General features: G+C 45.2%; 1 protein-coding gene across 1 annotated transcript in view; it reads left to right on the top strand.

The window, feature by feature from the left end:
* LOC124047733 (fibrillin-2) overlaps positions 1–12102 on the top strand; it is a 222716-nt gene that overhangs the window by 79742 nt on the left and 130872 nt on the right. Inside the window, exons 17-20 of the mRNA XM_046368037.1 lie at positions 1951–2103; positions 2949–3002; positions 3116–3241; positions 9215–9340. Coding sequence (XP_046223993.1) covers positions 1951–2103; positions 2949–3002; positions 3116–3241; positions 9215–9340 — 459 coding nt within the window. The remainder of the gene's footprint in view (positions 1–1950; positions 2104–2948; positions 3003–3115; positions 3242–9214; positions 9341–12102) is intronic.

The following is a 12102-nucleotide window of genomic DNA, read 5'->3' on the forward strand; positions in this document are numbered from 1 at the left end:
TCATCTGCATACGCAGACAGTGCTATCGTGGGACCCTTCATTACACCTGGCACAGAGAAACCAGTAAGCTTCGCTCTTAAAAAACAAAGCATTGGTTCAATCGCCAGACTATATAACTATATAATGTCAGCGTCCAATGCGACTCTCTGCTCAGGGCCCAATTGAGGAAGACCGTGTATTAACTGTTCAGTACACAGAGAGTCACAATCCTCCGCCTTATAGAGGGCCGAGTAGAAATCCCCGGCATGTTGACACATTTCACTGTCATCCGTGGTCACCTTCCCATCAGGGAGACAAAGGCAGACCATCTGTTTACGTTGAAATGTCGACTGTCCTAGGTTGTTTTTTTTGCGCTAGGAGCATCCATATCCTTGAGGGAAGCGAAACGAGACCTAATCAAGGCACCCTTCACTCTTTCACTCTCATGTCATGTAAGTTCATGACTAGTCCAGGGTCGTTCTGAATGAGCAGCTTCAATTCAATAGATTTGAAGTCCTGTTCAAGGGCCCTGAGAGTCTCTTTAACTTCAATACGAGACAGGGCAGTATACTGTTGACAAAATAATCATATTTGGGCCTTCCCAACCTCCCACCATTGTCTCAAGGACTCAACATTCCCTTTTGTAACCCTCCATTTCTCCCAAAACAACAAAAACCTTTCACATCATGTAACAACTTAACATTAAAATACCAGTAAGGTGATGACCTTCGTGGACAAGTGAATATCAACAGTAACAATATGATGATCAGAGAAACCCACAGGGGTAATGGCACACTTTCCAACCCTACTACAGTAGTGATCAGATACATACACCCTGTCTAACCTTCCAACCCTACTACAGTAGTGATCAGATACATACCACCTGTCTAACCTTCCAACCCTACTACAGTAGTGATCAGATACATACACCTGTCTAACCTTCCAACCCTACTACAGTAGTGATCAGATACATACCACCTGTCTAACCTTCCAACCCTACTACAGTAGTGATCAGATACATACAACCTGTCTAACCTTGCTGCACTGACACAACCTTCATTAACTTTTAGCCATGTGTACTGCCTAACTTTTTCATTCCTTACTCTCCACACATCAGAAAACTCAGTTAATAAACCAGACAGACAAGTTGCTGACCGCAGGTGAGGTTCTTCAGCAGTGCGGTCAACAGTAAAATCCACTGTACAGTTCCAGTCCCCCCCCTAAAACCATACAGCCCTCTTGGTCACACAGTTCCATTCCCCCCCCTAAAACCATACACCCCTCTTGGTCACACAGTTCCGGTCCCCCCCTAAAACCATACAGCCCTCTTGGTCACACAGTTCCATTCCCCCTAAAACCATACACCCCTCTTGGTCACACAGTTCCGGCCCCCCCTAAAACCATACAGCCCTCTTGGTCACACAGTTCCGGTCCCCCTAAAACCATACAGCCCTCTTGGTCACACAGTTCCAGTCCCCCTAAAACCATACACCCCTATTGGTCACACTGTCCCAGTCCCCCCTAAAACCATACACCCCTAATCACACTGTCCCAGTCCCCCACTAAAACCATACACCCCTAATCACACAGTTCCAGTCCCCCCTAAAACCATACACCCCTCTTGGTCACACTGTCCCAGTCCCCCTAAAACCATACACCCCTAATCACACAGTTCCAGACCCCCCTAAAACCATACACCCCTATTGGTCACACTGTCTTAAGGTTTCCTTTATTTGATCAAATACAGCAATACGCTCTGTACCCTCATTAGGAGCAATAAACATAGAGAGAGAGAGAGACATTCGCTACAGTACACTGACAAGTAGCTAAGTTCCTATATTCCTTCTCATGGACTTTGAGCGAAAAAGACTAAATGTCGGAAAGCGGAAATCCTCAGCGATCACTGCCAATGTTTACACTGTTGTGTTCATCCATTGTCACATACAGTGTCTCTGTGTTCTCTTCCTTCAGACACACACATGCGCAGCACCTGCTACGGCGCCATAAAGAAGGGTGTGTGCGTGCGTCCCTTCCAGGGAGCCGTCACCAAGTCGGAGTGCTGCTGTGCCAACACCGAGTACGGCTTCGGAGAGCCCTGTGTGTCTTGCCCAGCCAAGAACTCAGGTACAATACACACGATGACACACATCCAAACTGTGCGAATATCAATCAAGAATAGGAATCCTGAAAAACGTTGTTTTATCTGAACGTCTTTAGATGCTGTTTGTAGACCAACTGACTCACTTGTAGACAATGGAGTGAACAATTGGCTAATAGGGTTACTTTGAGAGGACCAATGCAGCTAATATAGTGACTTTGAGAGGACCAATTGGCTAATAGAGTGACTTTGAGAAGACCAATGCAGCTAATAGAGTGACTTTGAGAAGACCAATGCAGCTAATAGAGTGACTTTGAGAAGACCAATGCAGCTAATAGGGTGACTTTGAGAAGACCAATGCAGCTAATAGGGTGACTTTGAGAGGACCAATGCAGCTAATAGGGTGACTTTGAGAAGACCAATGCAGCTATGAGAGTGACTTTGAGAGGACCAATGCAGCTAATAGGGTGACTTTGAGAGGACCAATGCAGCTAATAGGGTGACTTTGAGAAGACCAATGCAGCTATGAGAGTGACTTTGAGAGGACCAATGCAGCTAATAGGGTGACTTTGAGAGGACCAATGCAGCTAATAGGGTGACTTTGAGAGGACCAATGCAGCTATGATAGTGACTTTGAGAAGAACAATGCCATGTGGGTGATATATTATTGTTGTGCTTCCAACATCAAATATAGCTCACATTACGTACAAAATGTTGCGTTCTCACACACAAAGATGCTTGGTAATGGAGGTTGTTTTGTTGCAACCGCAGTCATTGACTTTTGTATTTATTCCTGTATTTAAAGCAGTAACCCCAACCCTTCATCTCAGTCTTCTAGAACTTTAACCACCACTTCTGTTCGGTCTTGCAGCTGAGTTCCAGGCTCTGTGTGGAAGTGGAATCGGCTTCTCTGTGGATGGAACAGGTAATGTGCCCTACACACATCCTACGAAACGTTAGGGGGTTTTCATCAGTGTATTGCGTGACATTAAAATGACCCCTCTCTATTGTGTCCCTCTGTCTCTTTCCCTTGGCCAGACATCAATGAGTGTGCACTGAACCCAGAGATCTGTCCCAATGGAGTGTGTGAGAACCTAAGAGGCAGTTTCCGTTGCTTCTGTAACACTGGCTACGAGTCTGACGACACGGGCAAGACCTGTGTGGGTGAGTGGAGAAAGGCTGTTTCTGACACTACAAAATCACACTCTCTTTCTTGTAACTTGACCTTCAGTGACACGAAATGTCATGACCTGTGATGTAGTGATGACAAACAAATTGCTAAACGTTCACGGTGACAAAATTAATGTTCAATACACTTTCAATTAAATAAAATAAAAAAACACTGTATTTACCCTCCACTACATCACTGGTCATGACATCTTGTTTATGCCAAATAGGATGACCCATAATTCAGTATTAAAGATGGCCTCCATAGCCAGAAGAGCACACCGGCCAACTAGGCATGTGTCTATGTGAGGCTTGTTGTCCAGGCTGAGGCTGAGAGGCAGTGGAGGTGTAGTGGTGTCTCTCTTTCAGTTGGTAGGTTACGTCTCAATTGGGCAGCAGCTGTGATGAGGAAGAGGAGGAGAGCTAACCTGGGAGTCTGTCTAGATATTTGTGATGAGGAAGAGGAGGAGAGCTAACCTGGGAGCCTGTCTAGAAATTTGTGATGAGGAAGAGGAGGAGAGCTAACCTGGGAGCCTGCCTAGAGATTTGTGATCAGGAAGAGAAGGAGAGCTAACCTGGGAGCCGGTCTAGAGATTTGTGATGAGGAAGAGGAGGAGAGCTAACCTGGGAGCCGGTCTAGAGATTTGTGATGAGGAAGAGGAGGAGAGCTAACCTGGGAGTCTGTCTAGAGATTTGTGATGAGGAAGAGGAGGAGAGCTAACCTGGGAGCCGGTCTAGAGATTTGTGATGAGGAAGAGGAGGAGAGCTAACCTGGGAGTCTGTCTAGAGATTTGTGATGAGGAAGAGGAGGAGAGCTAACCTGGGAGCCTGCCTAGAGATTTGTGATCAGGAAGAGAAGGAGAGCTAACCTGGGAGCCGGTCTAGAGATTTGTGATGAGGAAGAGGAGGAGAGCTAACCTGGGAGTCTGTCTAGAGATTTGTTTCACTGACCAAACCACCCGTTTCAGAGTAGGCAGGCCCATTGAACTATTTTTTGCCTAAACTTATGGGCAGCTATTAGCACCCATGTCATGCATTATCAAATGCATTATGCGTAGCAGGGCCCTGTGTTTTTTTAAAATCATGTCTCATGACCCAGATTTGAACCTTTATTTAAAGTTTTTTCAGTGAACTGTCCGCTCTTTTTATGGTAGATGGTCCAGCACCAATCCTCCAGCACCATCCTCCAGCACCATCCTCCAGCACCATCCTCAGACAATTGCTTGAATTTTTGTTCTAATTCTCATTTCTGGATAATGCTTAAAACACAGAGTAAAATCTTGCTGTGTCACACGATTGCACAAAACACCGAGCGCTTTAATGACCTGTGAAGAGGGTATTCATAGGAAGTGTTACCCAACACAAAGTGAGTAGTCAGAACAATATAGTATGCACACATGACTGTAAGTCGCTTTGGATAAAAGCGTCTGCTAAATGGCATATATTATTATTATTATTATTAAATTTACTGTTCCTTTTGGATGCTTGACTATTCTTAGCATTACTGACAATACGTGCAAAGTTCTCACATTGCCTTTTGGTGGTTGGAGCGCTATGACTTGCTAGTCTTCCTAGTTACCACACTCACCACTAACAGTAATAGTAGAGCCCATTCAAACAGACTTACTCTCATGTCCTATGCTGATGCAACTTGATTGTACGCCAAGGATTCAAATGAAGCATACAGAAACACACAAAACCACATTTGATTTATTCCCTCTCGTTTTCCTGGCAGTAATGATAGAAACACAGGTGCTACAACTCCCACGCCGCCTAGGAAAATGTGATCGCGGTTTCCCTTTGACTACTGTCTATACTACTATAGTCAAAACATAGAGTTAATTAAAGACCGATTTAAGCTGCTTCCTAAGTGGCTCCCTATTCCCTATTTAGTGCACTACTTTTGACCAGGGCCCATAGGGAATAGGGTGCCATTTGGGACACACCTTCAACATGGTGGAACCAGAATCCCCACTATTAATCGTACAGAATATCCTCTGTTCGTTCCCCCAATTCAGTTGCGCTACATTTCAGCTCTTGAGACAAATCGCCTTTCTCTATTGAAATGACATCATGATGTGTAGCTGCCAGGGAAAAGACAGACATGAAGAGAGAACACGGCCAAAAGACCTGTAAAGACCAATGGACGGAGGTAGGGAGACAGGGAAAGAGGAAAGGAGAGTGGGAAGAAGGCAGAAAGGACCAGATTTGGGTTTTGGAACGGGCTTTTCAGCCACTGTAAACTCACAGCCACTGTAAACTCAGCCACTGTAAACTCAGCCACTGTAAACTCAGCCACTGTAAACTCAGTCACTGTAAACTCAGTCATTGTAAACTCAGTCATTGTAAACTCAGTCACTGTAAACTCAGTCACTGTAAACTCAATCACTGCAAACTCACAGCCACTGTAAACTCAGTCACTGTAAACTCACAGCCACTGTAAACTCCCAGCCACTGTAAACTCAGTCACTGTAAACTCAGCCACTGTAAACTCAGTCACTGTAAACTCAGTCATTGTAAACTCAGTCATTGTAAACTCAGTCACTGTAAACTCAGTCACTGTAAACTCAATCACTGAAAACTCACAGCCACTGTAAACTCAGTCACTGTAAACTCACAGCCACTGTAAACTCCCAGCCACTGTAAACTCAGTCATTGTAAACTCAGTCACTGTAAACTCAGTCACTGTAAACTCACAGCCACTGTAAACTCAGTCGCTGTAAACTCACAGCTACTGTAAACTCCCAGCCATTGTAAACTCAGTCACTGTAAACTCACAGCTACTGTAAACTCCCAGCCACTGTAAACTCAGTCATTGTAAACTCAGTCACTGTAAACTCAATCACTGCAAACTCACAGCCACTGTAAACTCAGTCACTGTAAACTCACAGCCACTGTAAACTCAGTCATTGTAAACTCAGTCACTGTAAACTCAGTCACTGTAAACTCACAGCCACTGTAAACTCAGTCACTGTAAACTCACAGCCACTGTAAACTCAGCCACGGTAAACTCAGTCATTATAAACTCACAGTCACTGTAAACTCAGTCACTGTAAACTCAGCCACTGTAAACTCACAGTCACTGTAAACTCACAGCCACTGTAAACTCACAGCCACTGTAAACTCAGCCACTGTAAACTCAGTCACTGTAAAATCACAGCCACTGTAAACTCACAGCCACTGTAAACTCAGTCACTGTAAACTCAGTCACTGTAAACTCAGTCACTGTAAACTCAGTCATTGTAAACTCTCAGCCACTGTAAACTCACAGCCACTGTAAACTCAGTCATTGTAAACTCAGTCATTGTAAACTCAGTCATTGTAAACTCAGTCATTGTAAACTCACAGACACTGTAAAGTCACAGTCACTATAAACTCACAGCCACTGTAAACTCTGGAGTTGGGACCCTCCCAAATGGAGTACACTAAAAGAAATACACAAACGAAAGCAATTTGGTTTTCTAAAATTGCACTTGAAAGCACACAAGTTCTTAAAATGAAATTCTCCCAATGGAAGCAGAAATAATCATGCATTGTAGGTAGCAAGTGTGACTTATTCACATTGTAGCTTTTAACGGCACTGAAAAAGTGCCTGATAGAAACTTGCCTGATAGAAAGAATGCAATACACATACCAGTATTCAACCTAACCATTTTACCTTTCATTTGGCAAGGTAAGACGTTGAATCGCAGGTTCCCCCTAATAATTACACAGTATATATTCCATCTCCTTTTGGCCGCAAAGACAAAATGACATATCACCACCATTTTTGTCAAAATTCCTAATGGGGACGCATGAATTCTGGGAGCGTTTCCCTGGGCGTGTGCGTCCCAAATGGGACTCTATTCCTGGGCCCTGGTCAACAGTAGTGCACTACTATATAAGGAATAGGGTTCCATTTGGAACGATTCCTGGTCGTCGTTTCAGCTCGGTAGCCGGTAACCCCTTTGTTCCTCCCACCATAGGCATGGTGAAAGAGTTCGACAGGATATTATTTCCAAAGGACAATTATAGTCAGCTTTATAAGCTCTTCAACTTCCCTTTCTGTCTGACTCTGGGGTTGACTGGGACCCCTGGCAGTCAAAGGGCCCTTTGGGAACGGAAAATGTACAGCCAAATAGGGGCTGGTGAAGACTACATTAGCGAGGGGGAACGAATTCAATCGGGTTATCTTCACAAACTGACACCAGAGGAAATACTGGTGTCTATGGTTGTCGTTTAGAGTTTGTAAATTGAGTTGAGGATGGTGGACTGTCAGTCATGGCCGTAGTCTCTAGAGTAGGATTTTCAAGTCCTGGAAAGTGTAGGCTTTTATTCTAGCCCAGTCTGACAAAGACATGATCATCTTCAGTCTCGGCCATAATTAGTGGAATCAGGTTTATAAGAACTGTAGGGCTGGAACAAAAGCCTGTACCTAACCCTAACCCTAACCCTTATATATTTTTATATTTTTTATGAAGAGGTGTCAGTTTCACACTAATTCTAACACTTAAAAAGTACACTACATGGCCAAAAGTATGTGGACACCTGCCAGTCAAGCATCTCATTCCAAAATCATGGGCATTAATACAGAGTTGCTCCCACCTTTGTTGCTCCACTCCTCTGGGAAGGCTTTCCACTAGTTGTTGGAACATTGCTGTGGGGACTTGCTTCCATTCAGCCACAAGAACATTAGGGAGGTCGGGCACTGATGTTGGGCGATTAGGCCTGGCTCGCAGTCGGCGTTCCAATTCATCTCAAAAGTGTTCGATGTGGTTGAGGTCAGGGCTCTGTGCAGTCCAGTCATGTTCTGCCACACTGATCTCGACAAACCATTTCTGTATGGACCTCGCTTTGTGCACAGAAATGGTTGGTTTGAGTCATTAAGGGAAATTGTTATGATTATCGGTTTTCAATGTGGGTGTAATGGGTCAATCCTCCCAGTCTGCTCTATGTCAGTTTCAATCCTCCCAGTCTGCTCTATGTCAGTTTCAATCCTCCCAGTCTGCTCTATGTCAGTTTCAACTCTCCCAGTCTACTCTATGTCAGTTTCAATCCTCCCAGTCTGCTCTATGTCAGTTTCAATCCTCCCAGTCTGCTCTATGTCAGTTTCAACCCTCCCAGTCTGCTCTATGTCAGTTTCAACCCTCCCAGTCTACTCTATGTCAGTTTCAATCCTCCCAGTCTGGTCTATGTCAGTTTCAATCCTCCCAGTCTGCTCTATGCCAGTTTCATTCCTCCCAGTCTGCTCTATGTCAGTTTCAACCCTCCCAGTCTGCTCTATGTCAGTTTCAACCCTCCCAGTCTACTCTATGTCAGTTTCAATCCTCCCAGTCTGGTCTATGTCAGTTTCAATCCTCCCAGTCTGCTCTATGCCAGTTTCATTCCTCCCAGTCTGCTCTATGTCAGTTTCAATCCTCCCAGTCTGCTCTATGTCAGTTTCAACCCTCCCAGTCTGCTCTATGTCAGTTTCAACTCTCCCAGTCTACTCTATGTCAGTTTCAATCCTCCCAGTCTGCTCTATGTCAGTTTCAATCCTCCCAGTCTGCTCTATGTCAGTTTCAATCCTCCCAGTCTGCTCTATGTCAGTTTCAACCCTCCCAGTCTACCCTATGTTAGTTTCAATTCTCCCAGTCTGCTCTATGTCAGTTTCAATCCTCCCAGTCTGCTCTATGCCAGTTTCATTCCTCCCAGTCTGCTCTATGTCAGTTTCAATCCTCCCAGTCTGCTCTATGTCAGTTTCAATCCTCCCAGTCTGCTCTATGTCAGTTTCAATCCTCCCAGTCTGCTCTATGTCAGTTTCAAACACTGATAAATGCATGTCACACACATTCTCAGACACTGACCAGTAGTCTCAGACACTGACCAATGGTCTCATAGACACCGACCAATGGTCTCATACACCGACCAATAGTCTCAGACACTGACACATGGACAAATGGTCCTGAGTTGACTGTGAGGCGTCCTCTCTGTTTGCCTGTTGTCTTCCAGACATTGACGAGTGCATGGTGAACCGGCTCCTCTGCGACAACGGACTGTGTCGGAACATTCCAGGCAGTTACAGCTGCACCTGCCCCAAGGGCTACCTCTTCAGGCCGGACTCTGAGACATGCGAAGGTGAGAGAGAGAGAGAGAGAGAGAGAGAGAGAGAGAGAGAGAGAGAGAGAGAGAGAGAGAGAGAGAGAGAGAGAGAGAGAGAGAGAGAGAGAGAGAGAGAGAGAGAGAGAGAGAGAGAGAGAGAGAGAGAGAGAGAGAGAGAGAGAGAGAGAGAGAGAGAGAGAGAGAGAGAGAGAGAGAGAGAGAGAGAGAGAGAGAGAGAGAGAGAGAGAGAGAGAGAGAGAGAGAGAGAGAGAGGTGATGACTATTTTCATTGTTGTTGTTATGTATTTCTGCTTTGGCAATATTCATGTGAATATCATGCCAGAAAAGCATTTGAAAGAGAGAGAGAACAAGAAAGGTAAATGGTGGTGAGAGATAGAGGGAGCAGAACTTCCATTTTAAATGGACACCTGGTAGGAAAAACACACAAGGGGTGTAATGGAAAACTGTTCGCTGCTCTGGCCCCCCAATGGTGGAACAAACTCCCTCACGACGCCAGGACAGCGGAGTCAATCACCACCTTCCGGAGACACCTGAAACCCCACCTCTTTAAGGAATACCTAGGATAGGATAAAGTAATCCTTCTCACCCCCCCTTAAAAGATTTAGATGCACTATTGTAAAGTGACTGTTCCACTGGATGTCATAAGGTGAATGCACCAATTTGTAAGTCGCTCTGGATAAGAGCGTCTGCTAAATGACTTAAATGTAAATGTAATGTAAATGTAATGGGAGGTCGGAGGAAATCAGAAATGCCTGGCAAGCTAGAGTAGCCAGAGAAACCTGAGTAGCCAGAGAAACCTGAGTAGCCAGAAACCTGAGTAGCCAGAGAAACCTGAATAGCCAGAGCAACCTGAATAGCCAGAGCAACCTGAGTAGCCAGAGAACCTGAGTAGCCATAGTAGCCAGAAACCTTAGTAGCCAGAGAAAGCCATAGTAGCCAGAGAAACCATAGTAACCAGAGAAACCTGAGTAGCCAGAGAAACCTGAGTAGCCAGAGAACCTGAGTAGCCATAGTAGCCAGAGAAACCTGAGTAGCCAGAGAACCTGAGTAGCCATAGTAGCCAGAGATCCTGAGTAGCCAGAGAAACCTGAGTAGCCAGAGAACCATAGTAGCCAGAGAACCATAGTAGCCAGAGAAACCTGAGTAACCATAGTAGCCAGAGAAACCTGAATAGCCATAGTAGCCAGAGAACCATAGTGCCAGAGAAACCTGAGTAGCCATAGGAGCCAGAGAAACCATAGTAGCCAGAGAAACCTGAGTAGCCATAGGAGCCAGAGAACCATAGTAGCCAGAGAACCATAGTAGCCAGAAAAACCTGAGTAGCCAGAGAAACCTGAGTAACCATAGTAGCCAGAGAACCATAGTGCCAGAGAAACCTGAGTAACCATAGTAGGCAGAGAACCATAGTGCCAGAGAAACCTGAGTAGCCAGAGAAACCTGAGTAGCCAGAGAAACCTGAGTAGCCATAGGAGCCAGAGAACCATAGTAGCCAGAGAAACCTGAGTAACCATAGTAGCTATGAGGATGTTTGCTAAAGCTGATCTGATTGAATTGACCCTTGGTTATTATTTCCCCCATCTTGTATGTTAAATGTCAATACTTCTCTAGTACATTTTATATGAAATGTGTGTTTGCTATACTGGAGTTTTTACATGTTTCCTTTTAAATGTTATAAAAGCCGATAGATGAAGTCAGAAGTCAGGATGAAGTCAGGACAATAGCAGTGACTGTTTCTTCCTCTTCTTTTTTTACATGGGCGAAACAGACAAAGGCCCCTCAGTACAGGATAGGCATTTCAATCATTCTGAGTTCATATCTGAACCAGATGTCTTTTTAAAGTCTTATATCCCTCAGATATATTCTATGAGTTATTCCGCCATATGTACACGCGTGCAGATATGACCGCCCTTCCCCCATACCTGAACTATGCCTGGGACATATGGAAGAAATCGGGCGGTTTTGATTGTGTGTAGACACTGATGTGGAGTATGTCCTTTTTATTTTCACGGGAATTTTACTCGGTCTATACATTTTCATCCATCTTATGATATACAGAAATGGTAACACCTGGGTCATGTTTTGCAACAGAAAGGTTTCTATTGGATAGTGTTTCCTCCTCAGATAATACCTCCCATTTCAGGCAGGGGAGAATAAACGTCCCCTCTCATTGGTTTAAGGGCCTTTTATTCTTTGTTGTGCCAAATGACTACGTCCCTGGTTCGAAATGAAGGACTAAATCCCTGGTTTAAAATGACCCTTGTCCCCCGGTAACCATGCTCCTAAACCACCTTCCAACCCCTGTTCCCCCGGTAACCATGCTCCTAAACCACCTTCCAACCCCTGTCCCCCGGTAACCATGCTCCTAAACCACCTTCCAACCCCTGTCCCTCCTGTAACCATGCTCCTAAGCCACCTTCCAATCCCTATCCCCCCGGTAACCATGCTATTAAGCCACCTTCCAACCCATGTCCCCCCTGTAACCATGCTATTAAGCCACCTTCCAACCCATGTCCCCCTGTAACCATGCTATTAAGCCACCTTCCAACCCATGTCCCCCTGTAACCATGCTATTAAGCCACCTGACTGGCCACCCCATGTCCCCCTGTAACCATGCTATTAAGCCACCTTCCAACCCACCTGTAACCATGGCCACCTTCCAACCCATGTCCCCCCTGTAACCATGCTATTAAGCCACCTGTCCCCCTGTAACCCATGTCCCCCTGTAACCATGCTATTAAGCCACCTGACTGGCCCATGTCCCCCCTGTAACCATGCTA

This window comes from Oncorhynchus gorbuscha, linkage group LG11 (genome assembly GCF_021184085.1).
Source record: "Oncorhynchus gorbuscha isolate QuinsamMale2020 ecotype Even-year linkage group LG11, OgorEven_v1.0, whole genome shotgun sequence".
Classification (NCBI taxonomy): Eukaryota; Metazoa; Chordata; class Actinopteri; order Salmoniformes; family Salmonidae; genus Oncorhynchus; species Oncorhynchus gorbuscha.